Here is a 14,256-nt window from a genome sequence, read left to right as displayed (position 1 = left end):
GTAATCTGGTCCCTAAAAATTACAGAAAAAAATTACTATAAAATGGGGAACTTCCCTATAACCTTACTATTAGATCACTTGTTAATAGTTAAGTACTATATATAACATATATATACATATAATTTTAGTACTATATATACACACATATACACTTAGTAATATATAATAAAAATATTAACAAATGGTTCAATAGTACAATAGAAATATATTTCAAGGCAGGCTGTATAGCCCAGGCTGGTCTTAAACTTAGGATACTTTTATCTACTTCAGCCTCAAAGTCTCTGAGATTACATCTGTGTGTCAGCCTATCCGATTATATTTTGTTCTTTGATGTTCAAACTATGCCTATTGGCTAAGCATCACATAAATTTTGTTATATAGCATAAGACTAATTAAATGGTTGCCTCCAGTAGTATTAGGTTCTCTAATTGAACTACTTTTCTTTCTTTAGATTATTCTCATTATAACTTACCTATCTTTCCCCCTTTGAGTAGGTTAATAGAAGGGTAATAATTTAATTAATGGATTTTTTTACATTCTTAGAACTTTTAATAAGTTTGCTAAATTAAGTTAACACTGGTTAACTTTTACCATTGTTGGCATACATAATAGAGCAGTGTATAAAAGTGTGAGTTTCAATCACCCTCCAATACAGTAGAAATTACTTTAAAATCATTTGACATCTGCTGGTGATAGTCAGCTGTTCTTTCATTTTGAAGACTACATGGTCACCATGTTCTTTTACCACTACTATAGATTCTTGTTTATGTTTTCTCCCCATATTTATTTTGAGTTAGACCTCTTTCTTTTAATCAGTAGCTAAAATAGAAGGTATCTGTTGTATAGTGTGGGTAGTAATTGTCTATAACTAGAGATTTATTATATTCTAATACAGGTCATTTATAAATGAAATTTATCTTATTAAAATGCTTTTCTGCCTCTGTATAATTTGCAACACTAATCTGAAGTGGAATATGTGTAGGAGTCTGTGAAGAGGGCAGATTTCAGATATGCTAAATGCTTTACAAGTCACTTTCAACAACGTGTACCTGTGCATAGAAGATAGCACGACATCAAAGAAAATGGGGTAGAGAGTCAAGAAATCAGGACTTGAAGCTGAGTCCCTGATAATTTTGTATTTAGCCAAGGGCCTACTGTCCAGAATGTACATGAATCAAAATGGAAAAAGAGACTAATTTCAGAAGGAGAAAACCTAGTCTGGCGCTCTGTAATGGCTCTCCAGATTCTGTCTGGCACTGTACATGCCAAATGGGTTTGCCTGGCTAAAACACTGCAAGATGCTTGCTTTGTATACAGCGGTTACAGGTTCTTACCTAAGGGTGTCTTACTTTGGAGACACGTAAGTGACGTCTGGCTCGCCTACTCTACAGACACAAGTTCAGGAACGGGGATTTTGCTCTGCTTTTAGGAGAGGGGTCAGCTTTTCTTCTACAGATTATGTAGTCTTTAATCGAAAATGACTGTTTAAGGTTCTTTTGCCTTTTGGTGTGATGGTTACTGATAAGGCCTTGCATCATCTCTAGGAAAGACATTTATCAGAGGTCAGAAGTTTAGTGTTTGCAGAGATTAAAGACCTTGAGTTACACAGGAAATGGGAGAGAGGGAAAGGTGAAAATCTCCCAGAAGGACAAAGGTAAAAGAAATATCATGAGTGTCACATTCAGACAGACAAAGCACACAAACGAAAACCCGAGCACAGGCTCCAGTACCGACTCTTACTGTCACACACAGAATAGCACTTACAAAGTCTCATCTGTGTGTGTGCACCACTGAGTGTTCATGGCTTTCTGTGGTTCTTCCTGGGCTTGGTGTGTGGGCATTTTCTCTTGTAGTTTTGTACCTACTAACATTTCTTCCAAGTTTGTAGAATATTTTATTCCTTCCTGGAAGAAATAACTCTTCCAAGCCCTGTCAGTTTCTCATTGGCTTTTCTTGAGTGACAGCTCTTTCACCTGAGTTTGGCTACTCTCGTCCACCAGTTACTCCTCCTTCATGACTTTAACCTTGTGAGCGCATTCCTTTTTAGACAAATTTGAATCCTAGCTGTATCTTTTTCTTACTAAATCTCAAAAAGATTCCATGTTTTCACTCCCCTACAGGCCTGCAGTCCTCCTTTTATACAGTACCACAGATTGAGCTTCAAGCTCGAAGGCTTTCTGGATTTGGAAACTTTATTATTCCATAGCACAACTGTGTCTGAAATCTGAGCACTGCTGAGCACCTCAGGTCTTTGCTCACCTGTAGAGTCCTGCCATGGTCTCTCCTGACACATGCATGATTGTCCTCGCTGCCTCCTTCCTCCCACCCTTGGCTGGGACATTAGTCTTTACAGAACTCTTAGATTCGAGATTAAACCTCTTATAGATTCTTTATGATACACATGAACTATTCATAAGACCATTCGACGCCCTTTTAGAGCTTGCATGGAGTGTGCATTGTGCTTTCTGGAAGATTTGAAGGGTAGAAGAAATTTGTTTCAGAATTTGAGCACACTTGCTGTTTCAGAGAAGGGTATGGTAGAGCAGCTTATATCAGTGACAGGACAGTGTCTTATGCTTTAATTCTACTTTGATAATGGTATTAGGCTCCAATAAGAACAGTTGCCAATGTTCATTCTTAGATTCATGGTACCTGCCTCCTTTCCTCGTCTGTCTTTGCTGGCCATATGTGAAGAGTTTAAACCAAATTTACCCAGGCAAAATTTTAGTGAGAAGAGAAATAAATACATTTCAGGAATCCAAATATAAATTGCTTTGTGTGATCAATAGTTTTAGATTAACAGTACCACTTTTGAAGGGATAACCGAGAATGGACGGACGAATGAGGGGAAGTCATGTCACTGTTTGTAATGGAAATTGTGATGTCAGTTCGTGTGTTTCATTTAGATGTCCCTGGTAGATTTGGGGAAGAAGCTTTTGGAAGCGGCACGGGCAGGCCAAGATGACGAAGTCCGTATTTTGATGGCAAATGGAGCTCCTTTTACCACAGACTGGGTGAGAGTGATCTTAATGTTGTAAGGTCGCTTTTGTGTCTACTCTTCTGCTCCTCTCTTCCTCCTTGATAAAGTTAGTTATCCATTATTTATGCTGAGCCATTTATTCAGCCCCTAATTAAGCTGTCTTTTTAATTAATGGCTCATTTTCTTTTTTTATCCCCTTCCCATCATTTTATTTTCTTAATGATAGACATTATGTACTCTATGACTACAAGTTGTTTGTTTTAAAGACTTTGGCCTCTCCTAGTTTGGTGTGATTGTAATATCTAGTTGCCAGGGAGAGACTTGATAATTCACAGAGTAACAAAGATGGAGCCTCAGGTTGCTCCTGAAAAAAGGGGAAAAAAAGAGTTTGCTACTTGTAAAATTGTAAGAAATGTGACCATGGAGACAGAGGCAGGTAGATCTGTATAGTAAATTTCAGGACATCCAAGGCTACACAGTGAGACTCTGTCTCACAAAAACAAAAAACAAAAACAAAAACAAAGAAAGAAAAGACAGGGAGAGAAGAAATATTACCAAACCAATAGGAATGTAGAAGGTAGTATGGACGAGGCATAAGACACACCTGTTCATTTCCTGGGGTAAAGCAAAAGGGCTGGGCTTAGGAGCTTGGAGGGCTAGGAATCTACATTCACTCTCTACTCACAACAACACAAAAGTCTGACACACACATACCCCCCTCCCATCAGGGTTTCTGTGTAGCCTTGGCTGGCCTGGAACTTGCTCTGTAGACCAGACTGTGTCAAACTTAGAGATCTGCCTCTGCCTTCCAAGTACTGACATTAAAGGTGTACACCACCAGAAATTTCTGATTTTTATTTTTTTGGCTTTATTCCTTGTTTTTAAATTTTTCGGGGTTGGAGATTTAGCTCAGTGGTAGAGCGCTTGCCTAGGAAGCGCAAGGCCCTGGGTTCGGTCCCCAGCTCTGAAAAAAAGAACAAAAAAAAAAAATTTTTTTTTCATGTAAATTTTTAAAGAATTTTATGCATACATCAACTCCTACATGCCTTTCATGTACCTTCGAAAACTTATCATGGTAAATCTTATTCCTCTGTGAACTTTCTTTGTATTATTTTAAAGCAAATCCCAGGAACTGGCATTTCATCTATAAATAGCACAACATTTGTATCAGATAAGATGCTTTTAGTAAAGAATTTCAAGGAGATCTTGAGTGTTCATCAGAGTGCAGAGCTAAGGAAGTGAGGGCAGAGGCACGCCTTTGATCCCAGTGGTGGGGGCTCAGTGAGTTCAAGGCCAGCCTGGTCTCCAGAGCAATACCAGGATAGCAAGAGCTATACAGAGAAACCCCTGTCTTAAAAAACTACCCCCCCTCCACACACACACCCTAAACCAACTGACCAAAAACTAGTGAACCTAGAGCACCGAATGTAAACTGGGATCCAGAGAATTTGTTCTCTAAAAGTTTGCCATGTGTAGATTGTTTTGTTAGCATCCCCGCTCACTGGCATGGGGTACTGAAGACAGAGTGCCTCAGGGCTAACTCTGTAGGACACTTCCAGCTGTCTCTGAATACTAGGCGCTCTCCCCACCTCTTCTCTGTGCTCTTGTGTAAGGCCCTGCAAAAAAATGACTTGATGTGAATGAGGGAGAGAGGGGAAGGTTTATTGAAGAGAATTTGGAATCACAAGCACATCTTGTACATTTGAAGCCTGAATTCACAAACACCATGATCTGGTGAAATATCTCTTTTAACATTACTGACTGGCATTCAGTTAGTGGGTTTTTTGTTCTTAATCCATATAATATAATGTAAGCTAAATTTTACCCATTTAGATATATGCCTCTGATGCAAACTTATTTATTTTCAGGTCATAATTATTTCTAATTATTTAAACGATTTATTATTTATGTGCATTGGTGTTTTGCATGTCTGTGTAAGTGTATCAGATCCTCTGGAACTGGGGTTGTGGATGTGGGTGCTGAGAATTGAACCCAGGTCCTTTGGAAGAACACCTATTTTAGTCACTGAGCCATCTCTCCAGTTCCATTATCTCTAATTATTAATAACATTAATTCCCACCCCCTGGCAATGGGCAGAGACACCTTGGTGGTGGTGGTGGAGGTGTTCCTCCATAGGTCAGGGCAGGGCAGATGGCCTTTGCTCATCCTAGCTTGGTGCCTGGCTTGGTGGCCAAAGCTGTTTCATGCCTAGGGCACATAAAAAAGAAAATTAATTCCAGTTGTTTTTCTGTTAGTAACAAAGAGTTAGGCATGGTATAATCCCAGCACTTAGGAGGCTGAGGTATGATCTCAAGTTTGAGGCCTGACACCTTGTCTAAAAGTAGAGGAAGGGAAAGGAGCAAGAAGAGATTTTTTTTTTTTTTTTTGGAGCTGGGGACCGAACCCAGGGCCTTGCGCTTCCTAGGCAAGCGCTCTACCACTGAGCTAAATCCCCAACCCCCAAGAAGAGATTTTGAATGACAGGAATCACTGACTTTCTCCATGCTAATGCATGTATGGGACTTCTTTCCTACTTCTGTGAAGATAAGAGGTTTTTTTTTTTTTTTTGATGTTTGAATGACTGTATACAATGTAATTTTTTCACTGTTTAAAAATATAGAATCGTTTATAGTAGAATTATATTAAAAGCAGCTAAAAAACTGGACTTCCTTTTTGTGTATGTGTGTGTGTGCGCCTGTGTGTGCATGTCTCTGTGTTACAGCTGGGAACTTCTCCACTTCATCTGGCCGCACAGTATGGGCATTACTCTACCACAGAGGTGCTTCTCCGAGCCGGTGTAAGTAGAGATGCCAGGACCAAAGTGGACCGGACACCACTGCACATGGCAGCTTCTGAGGGCCATGCCAGTATAGTAGAGGTTTTGCTTAAGGTATGTCTTTTCTCTTTGGACTGAGGTTTTAAATCTAAACCCCACAAAAACGTTTTAAGATGAGAAAGGAGATGAGTTTTGCTAAGTGCCCACTCTTTGACCTTTGATAGAGCATTTGTTTTAGATGCCTGTAAGTCTGTCAAATGAGTATTGCCTTAAGGTTTTCCACAGGCGTGTTCTCAGTTAAGAGTCAACCATTGGGAGTCAGCCTTGTGGGTGAAGAACTACAGCTTTGCCATAATACAGTCAGAACCCCTGTGCAGGGAAGATTAGTGTTGGATGTTAGCAAACAGATTAACAAGTAATTAAGTGTGGGTTTAATCTCCAGTCCTCTAAATGTCAAAAGGTCACACAGAAGATGCTGAAGTAGAGTGATAGCCATTATTCTTGACCCCTTTCGTCCTAGCCTCAGGTGAAAGAAGTGCACAGAAGTCTGGAGTACACATCACACATACTCCTAGCTGTTTTAAAGCCACACTGAAAAGTACAAACTCATGTTACTATTTAATTAGCCCAGTGCATTGAAACATTCTTATCTTAACATGAGAGCAGACTAGGAATCCTTACTGAGCTCCTTCATATTCTGTTTTCTATTGAACCCCAGTGCTTATTTACATAAAGCCCCCCTGTACCCTCACTGGCTGCTGAATAGCCACCCCCCAGCCTGCCCTGGGAGACGGCGCCGTAGACAGTGCCTTCTGATTCGAGCTTGTTTTGAAAGCAAAGGGTATATTTAATTATAAGGGATCACTCACCATAAACCATTAAGGAGCTCTGGAGAAAAACTCAGTGTTGCCCTTCACCTGATAGACTTCAGCCCTTATTTCAGGAACTTAGAAGAAAAGTAGCTAGAAAAATCAGCATGGTAGAAAATTGATTAATGAACACATAACTGAAGATTACTGAACATGTATTTAATACCTCCCCCTCCCCAAAATTAAAGGTGCTTTTTCTTGCTTAAAAGCATTGTGGCTGATATTTTCATATCAGGGATTCTTTATATTTTCTACCTTGAAATATTACTGATTTTGAAATATCTTTTAGCATGGTGCTGACGTCAATGCAAAGGATATGTTAAAGATGACAGCTCTGCATTGGGCGACAGAACATAATCATCAAGAGGTGGTGGAGCTTTTAATCAAATATGGTGCTGATGTACACACGCAGAGTAAATTTTGTAAAACTGCATTTGATATTTCAATAGACAATGGAAATGAAGATTTAGCAGAGATATTACAGGTAACTTGGCTTTGAGTTTAAGAAAACGTGAAAGGCAGCTCGCAGCCAGATGCTCTGTCTTCTAGCTCTTCCTCCTGGGCTCGGCTCTCTTGAGTGGCCATGTTTTCTCCTTCCTCTGCTCATTACTGTCTGTTCACTGGATGGTTAGAGAAGGTTAAGGAAGAGCTTTCAGTTTCTGAGCTCCCTTTCTGGACATTTAATTATTTTGTTGCACATTTGGATATCATGTTTTATCAAAACAATTGTAAATTACTTTATAAAGAAATTAATATCCTTGGATGTGTGATAGTTTGTTTTTTAAATTTTGTTGTTTTTTTTTTTTTTAATTAAAGTTTACTGTATGTGTGTGTGCATGATGTGTGGGAGTGGGGGCGGCATGTGCATGTGGGCCAGCGAGTAGCTGGGTGGAGTCACTTCTCTCTTCATGTTCACGTGGGTTCTGGGGACTGAACTAAGGTCTTCAAGCTTCTGTGACAAGCGCTTTTGACTACTGGACTATCCTGAATCCCCTCTTCATTTTAAACCTACTTTGTTTGACACGGGTGTGTTTACATGTCACAGTTTAGACAGTGTTAGTTGGCATGTAGCAAGTGGTGTTTCGCTGAGCAGAACATTCATTTGTTGGGTGTCTGATGCCCAGGAATGCGAGTGCAAAGCTTTAACAGTCTGTTTCAAGGCCTAAGCTGATTTGACAGCTTGGTTTCCATCCTGCCAAGATGAACCTTTTCCCTTTCATCTTTTTCCAGTGGTGCAACTTTTGGGAGTTTCCCCAGGCAGCCCCCTCCTCCTCCTCCTGACCCTGTCTCCTCTTCCCTCAGCATCTTGAATATAGCTGAAGCCTTCATGGGCAAAAACAGTAGATAACCAAGGCAGACACATGTGACTAAAAGTGGCAAAACTTTCCAAGGTTTTGTGATCTAAGTGATAGAATCTATTATTCTGGTTTCTTTCTTTTTTCATCATCTATAAAAACAAAACAAACAACTATTTGTAGGCATAGTTATGTAACCGGAATTTCTTCTCACTTGTCTTCTTGTTCTGTTCTTAGTAGAACTCTCTAAGATCACCTGACTTAATTAAATGTTCACAACTTTCTTGTGAGATAATGTTATGTGCTGAGAAGTAATGAGTCTACCTTGACTGTCCTTTTTGCATCTGGGAATAAGATTTAAGGGGTGAGATATAAAGATTGAGAACAATTAAATGGGAAGGCCATACTTTAATATGCCATGTTATGCAGTACCTAATGTGGTAGAACTAATTTAAATACTTCTACAGAACAGGAGACTATCTTGAATTTCCTCCTTTTTCTGTGTTCTGTAAGAGTCTATCCTACTAATTTCAGTAAGGTTTGCCGTCACTGCACAGAAGGCCTTAGGGTATAAGTCATACCTGTACCTACTGCTGTACTCTCAGTACCTGATTATCAAGTCTTCCCATTGTACTGTGTGGCTTTCCTGAGAGACTGTTTCTTCGTGTGTGTATTTATACACTGCATTGAGAATCTGTCCCAGATGTGCTGCCTGTAATTCTTAAAATGCTGTGATAATTTGTTCCCTAGATTGCTATGCAGAACCAAATCAACACCAACCCGGAGAGCCCTGACACTGTGACAATACATGCTGCCACGCCGCAGTTCATCATTGGACCCGGAGGGGTGGTGAACCTTACAGGTGTGGTATCTAAGGCAACAGGTATTGAGATGCATGTAGGATAGGGTTAGGATGTTAAACAGTCGGTATTCATCAGTTTAAGGAAGGACTGTTAGAGAATGAGGGTAAGAGTAATATCCACCCTCTCGGTCTCCTAGTTATTTACAAAAACATTGTTCTAAGGTAAAGGAATCTAAAGAAAGGCGGTCCTACACAGTGCATGACAGTATTACTGTTACCAAACTGGTGCTATCCGGTATCAGTTACGATTTTAGTGAGGTGAGTGGGGTCCATGGAGTTAAGCACCCTAAAACATGAATTCTGTTTTCTTCTCTCCTAGATGAAACAGGAGTATCTGCTGTTCAGTTTGGAAACTCCTCTACGTCAGTATTAGCTACATTAGCTGCCTTAGCGGAAGCATCTGCCCCATTGTCCAATTCTTCAGAGACTCCAGGTTAGAAAGCAAGTGAGGTCTATACACTGACTATTTCACTCTGTGACACAGGGGTTAGTCCTTCTGATTCCTGTTTACGAAATCTCTTCAGAGTTTATTGCAATGTTTTATTTTCTTCAAGAGTCCTATTTATAATTTGTGTTTCCCTCAGAATTGGTTAGCTACACTTTATGTTACCTGATTATTTCTTTTTTTTTTTTTTTTTTTTTTTTTGTGGTTCTTTTTTTCGGAGCTGGGGACCGAACCCAGGGCCTTGCGCTTCCTAGGTAAGCGCTCTACCACTGAGCTAAATCCCCAGCCCCTACTTGATTATTTCTTATTAATTAAAGTTGCTATTTCTGATTTTTATTTTTGTATCAGCCACCAGTATGAGGCAATGTCTTGATCCCATTCTTATTAAGAATAAATAAGGAAACTGCAGGTCCAAGTGCTTCCAGAGGCGAGGAAGGAACAGAGGACTAAGGTGGATTAAAATTGTGCTCACCTAAAGTGAAGTGGGGAAGGTGCATCTACTGCTTAGCTCTCCCCGAGTCTAGTCAGTTGTTCTGTCTTGCTAGATTGTGGGTTTACATGGGCAAGAGGAATTATAATGAAATATTTGGAGAGTTGCCAGTGGGGAGGTACCACGTATGAAACAGAAGTTCAGGAGATATGTCCCTGAGGTGCATAAGAGTTAAAGAAATGCAGTCTCTGGCTTAGTTGGCTCATGCTCAGTTTCTCTGAGGTCGAGAGTTTGACATAAAAGCAGCTTTTCATGGGCTACCTCCTTGGGTAACAGCATTTGCTCTGCAAGCATGAGGACCTGAATTTGAAGCCTCAGCACCCATATGAAAAGCCAGGTAGGGCTGCATGTGCCTGTCACCCCAGCACTGGGAGGGCAGAGATAGATAGATTCCTAGAGCTGGCTTGCCAGCCAGTCCAGCCAGAAGGGTAAACTCAGTTCAGTGTAAGATCTTGTTTGTAAGCCAATAAGGTGGACGCCCTGCCACCCTGCCTTAGCCTCTTTCTTTGCATGCAGACATATGAGTGTGCACACACCACCCCCACAAGTTTATCAGGGAGTTTTAGTTTGTAGCTCTAGCCTGTAACCTACAGCTTCTCTTTGTTTACTTGTATTCTTCTCTGTGGCCCAATTATAGAATACTTTGATCAAATAGAAATCTATGATTTCCCTTCTTTCTGTATTTAAAATTATTAGATGTATTGGAAGATATGAAGTGTCTAGTAGTGGTTGAAAATTCTGTTTCTCCTCAGTGGTAGAGCGCTTGCCTAGCAAGCGCAAGGCCCTGGGTTCGGTCCTCAGCTCCAAAAAAAAAAAGAAAATTCTGTTTCTCAAAGTGAGGTTTGGACCAGGGAACTTTTACATTATTATATTTTTGGTCTGTTCCAAAATGTGATAATGAGACTTCAGTCTTAGGAATAAGTGACTGGGTCACGTGAGTCTCTTTTGGTTTTGCTTTTTTTGTTCTTAATCTCAGGTTAGATCATAGGACTCTACCTTCAAACTGGTAGGTTTTTCTGGAATGTAGTTTCTGTTTCTTGTACATATTTCTACATGAACGTATTCAGCCTTGGTACTTTACAAGGAATGTTTTCTTCCTAACCATATTTCAGCTTGTCGTATGGTAATTTAGCCTCAAAGGCACTGCCACTGTCTGCTTCCCTCCTTCCAGCCTGACTTTGTACAACATCAGCGAGTAGTTATGAGGTTACAGCTCCTTTGATTAAGTCCATTGGTGCACACATGCACACACTCATATCAACATCTTCTCAAGTCTTAAGGTTGCTCTTGTCTTACGTATTCAACATTTGGCTATTAGATTGCTCTTTAGGTTTGGGATGTGTGCTTGTCTTCTATAATTGTCTTCCTTTTAATTTTTTCATAAATACTTTACCATCACACAACTTAAAAGCGCTTTTTAGATGAAAGGCAGGAGCTATTCTCCTAATGGCATCACTGCTAACAGTGCAAAGATGAAAGTCCCTGGGTTGAGCCTTGACTGTGTGATCTCTGAAGTCTCTTATGTATGCCGCAGCTTTTAAATAGCAGTGCTTGTAGTTAGTGTTCAACCAGCGAGTGCTCCTTTTTCATATGGATATTTAAAAAATAATCAAAGCAGCAGTTAGTGCACTGAAGGCACTAATAGTTATTCTATTGAATGTATTGCTAGTTTGTGCTCTCTACTTTGTTCTGTGACTAGCTTCTGAAATCATCTTGATGTGCTTGGCAACAAAGCATAATTATTGCTTAAGGCAAACAAAATCACGAGAACACTCTCAAAGGTTTATTTGCATTTTGGGTTTTCCCCGGTTTGTTTTGTCATCCTTTGAGCAAATAACACTGTTGCAAGATTGAAGCCAGGCATTTTGTCAGATCTGCTTTGAAAACCAGTGGACAAATACATCTCTCACTTCAATCTTTGCTGTGGTACTTGTTTCAGTATCCTGAGCACCAAAACATTTCAGCAGTGCGATGGCACCTATTAGTGATGCTGTTATAACCATGATTTCTTAGTCTTTCTGCCCTCTGTGTTAATTAGTACCACTCTTCTGTAAGCAAAACCTTCCATTCCTTTTAGGTGTGTTGTTATTACGGAGTTTTGAAATGTTCACTCATGGAGTCATTGCTCAGTTCACAGCGGAAGGCAGACAGTGCGTGTGTTTTCCATGGCTTACAGATGTTCTGTTACTTACACTCATGTTTTACACATAGGTGTTTTAGTGACTTTTATTCCATTGTGTGATGACCACAGTTTATTTACTGCCAATGAGTATTTGGTTATCTCTAGTTTTACTTTTTAGTAGCCACAGTAAAGCTGTTAGGATGTTAATGACCATGTCTTTATGCACTCATTTTTTTTTTAGAGATAGGTGTAGGATTGCTTAGTGGAAAGAATTTTTGACAATATTAACTTGTGGGTTTTTTTACTTAGGCAACGCAAAAGCAAAGTTTTTAACTGTTAGAATTCTCTGTGTACCTCTTAGAGAGCATATTTTGGGGCTTGGTTTATGTAAATTTTGCATTACACATTGCCCTATATTGCCAGATCAAATTTGAATTACACGTTGCTATATATTGCCAGATCTGTTTGCTGCTTACTAAAGTGACCTTGTCATTCAGTCCAAAAGGGAATCCTGTTTGCTCTTAAATATGTCTAGAGTATAATCATAAAGTTCTTGTTTGAATTGTGTAATTTTATTAAGTAGATATAACCTTTACCTTCAGTGATCTTATATTGTACTTCATGTAAAGAAGATACAGAGAAGTGAAGAAGAAAGGTTACTAAAATATAGTCATAGAAAGATGGCTGGAACTCAACTTTAAGTTGTGAGACTTGCAATCAGCTACTTATATAGATGTCTACATTACCATTGGTGGTGACATTTAAAACCATGTAAACTTGTCCTGTCTGACAGACACAAAGCAAAATGAATATCTGTTCATATTCAGTGATTTCTTCTTTACCTTTTCCCCTCCTCTAGTAGTGGCCACAGAGGAAGTGGTTACCGCAGAATCTGTGGATGGTGCAATTCAGCAAGTAGTTAGCTCAGGGGGTCAGCAAGTCATCACGATAGTCACAGATGGAATCCAGCTGGGAAACCTGCACTCCATTCCAACCAGTGGGATGGGTCAGCCCATCATTGTGACCATGCCCGATGGACAGCAAGGTGAGTACTAGATGTCTGCATGGAGTCTGTTTGTATTCAGTCCTCAGGACACCGTATTTAAAACGTACTTATGTATGCGCTGAATTTTACTTGTATAGACTTTTACAATGGTTATAATTCTCTGATTTTATTTATTTGGGCTAGTCAAAATTAGCTTACTATGAGCACTTAGTGAATTAACCTCAATGATCCTGTTTGAAAAATGAACTTTAAATATCGCCACAGACAACACATCAATTATTGAGGATAAGCAGTGGGCAATTTTCTAGAATATTTTGTGCAATTCAGATATCATGAGAATTTCAAAAATGCCAGGTAAGAGAAGCTACTAAAAGGACAAGTCGAGGGTGCAGAGCTTGAGAACTGCGGGAGCTGGGAGGCAGAGCTCTGGAAGTTTGGAGACAGAAATGCGAGAGGATGCTCTTGCTGCCAAGGTGGCAGAGGTCTGGTCAGTAAGAGCAGAAGCCTGCACTGCACATAGATCCAAGCCGCAGTGTTGAGTGGAACTGGAGAGAACTGCTGGGTGTGCTTCCGTAAGCTGTACTTTCTTCCCAGTGGCACTTACGATTAACCACATTCCAACTTAAGACGTGTTTGGGTGCACACATGGCATTTTAGTCCAAGATGTTAACATTGCGGAGCAGCCAAGATGTGGCTGGTCACTGGTGGGTAACTAGGAAGCGTGTTTTGATGATGTAAATTTCCAAAAAACAGGAAGGAAATACTGGTCATATTTCTAGACAACAGGATGGAAAAGAAAGAACATTAAAACCAAGCCTGAGGAAATGAGACAGGCAGGCATTTGGAAACACCAGTCTGCTGACCACAGGGTGACCGGGGTGCTGTGCTCTTGGTATGTCAGCACACTATACAGCTGTGGAAGCCATGGCTCGGTGACTCCTACTCGCCAGCACTGAACCCCAGAAAGAACGCCTTAACATTAGAGCATTTCTTCAAGAGCACCAAAGCATATGTGCATGCTACATGGAGACTTAGTTGGAACATGGACAGGGTTGGGGACAAGTTGTCTCATACACATGAAGTGATGCACCCCATCAGCCCAGTCAAGGGAAGGGAAGGAATCATCAGAGCCTTCTCTTCCTCCTCGCACTCTTCCTGCCACTGCAGCCTGCATGTGAGAGGCTCTAGCACCACACTGTTAACCCATTGGGCTCTAGGAAGTACTCCTAATGTCTGTCCCTTGAGCAATAATGGAAAGGTCTGTGTCCCTTTTGGAAAATGGACACATCTGGATTCAGGAATAGATTGACCAATCAAAGCACTTCTACTGTTGCCCTTGGCACCTCCAAGATCAGTATGAACAAACAGTAGAGGGAGGCACATGCAGGATATGGACACATTTGACAGCACA

The 14,256-nt window shown here is 40.3% G+C and overlaps 1 protein-coding gene and 1 non-coding gene across 18 annotated transcripts in view; both read left to right on the top strand.

Annotated features, from left to right (window-relative positions):
* Window positions 1-14,256, top strand: part of Gabpb1 (GA binding protein transcription factor subunit beta 1) — a 46,901-nt gene that overhangs the window by 15,989 nt on the left and 16,656 nt on the right. For 8 of the 17 annotated variants that reach the window (XM_039105689.2, NM_001398924.1, NM_001039036.2 and 5 more), the window contains 6 exons: window positions 2,907-3,014; window positions 5,703-5,870; window positions 6,915-7,109; window positions 8,671-8,782; window positions 9,102-9,215; window positions 12,699-12,884. In XM_039105689.2, coding sequence (XP_038961617.1) covers window positions 2,907-3,014; window positions 5,703-5,870; window positions 6,915-7,109; window positions 8,671-8,782; window positions 9,102-9,215; window positions 12,699-12,884 — 883 coding nt within the window. The remainder of the gene's footprint in view (window positions 1-2,906; window positions 3,015-5,702; window positions 5,871-6,914; window positions 7,110-8,670; window positions 8,783-9,101; window positions 9,216-12,698; window positions 12,885-14,256) is intronic. The other 9 variants (XM_017591983.3, XM_063284374.1, XM_063284372.1 and 6 more) reach the window with 4 other exon arrangements.
* LOC120102036 (small nucleolar RNA SNORA48) lies at window positions 5,059-5,201 on the top strand. The gene has a single exon (XR_005503075.1). It is a non-coding gene; the product is annotated as a small nucleolar RNA SNORA48 (small nucleolar RNA).

This window comes from Rattus norvegicus, chromosome 3 (assembly GCF_036323735.1).
Source record: "Rattus norvegicus strain BN/NHsdMcwi chromosome 3, GRCr8, whole genome shotgun sequence".
Classification (NCBI taxonomy): domain Eukaryota; kingdom Metazoa; phylum Chordata; class Mammalia; order Rodentia; family Muridae; genus Rattus; species Rattus norvegicus.
The sequence above is the reverse complement of the archived record's forward strand: the minus strand, read 5'-3'. Positions and strand labels throughout refer to the sequence as shown.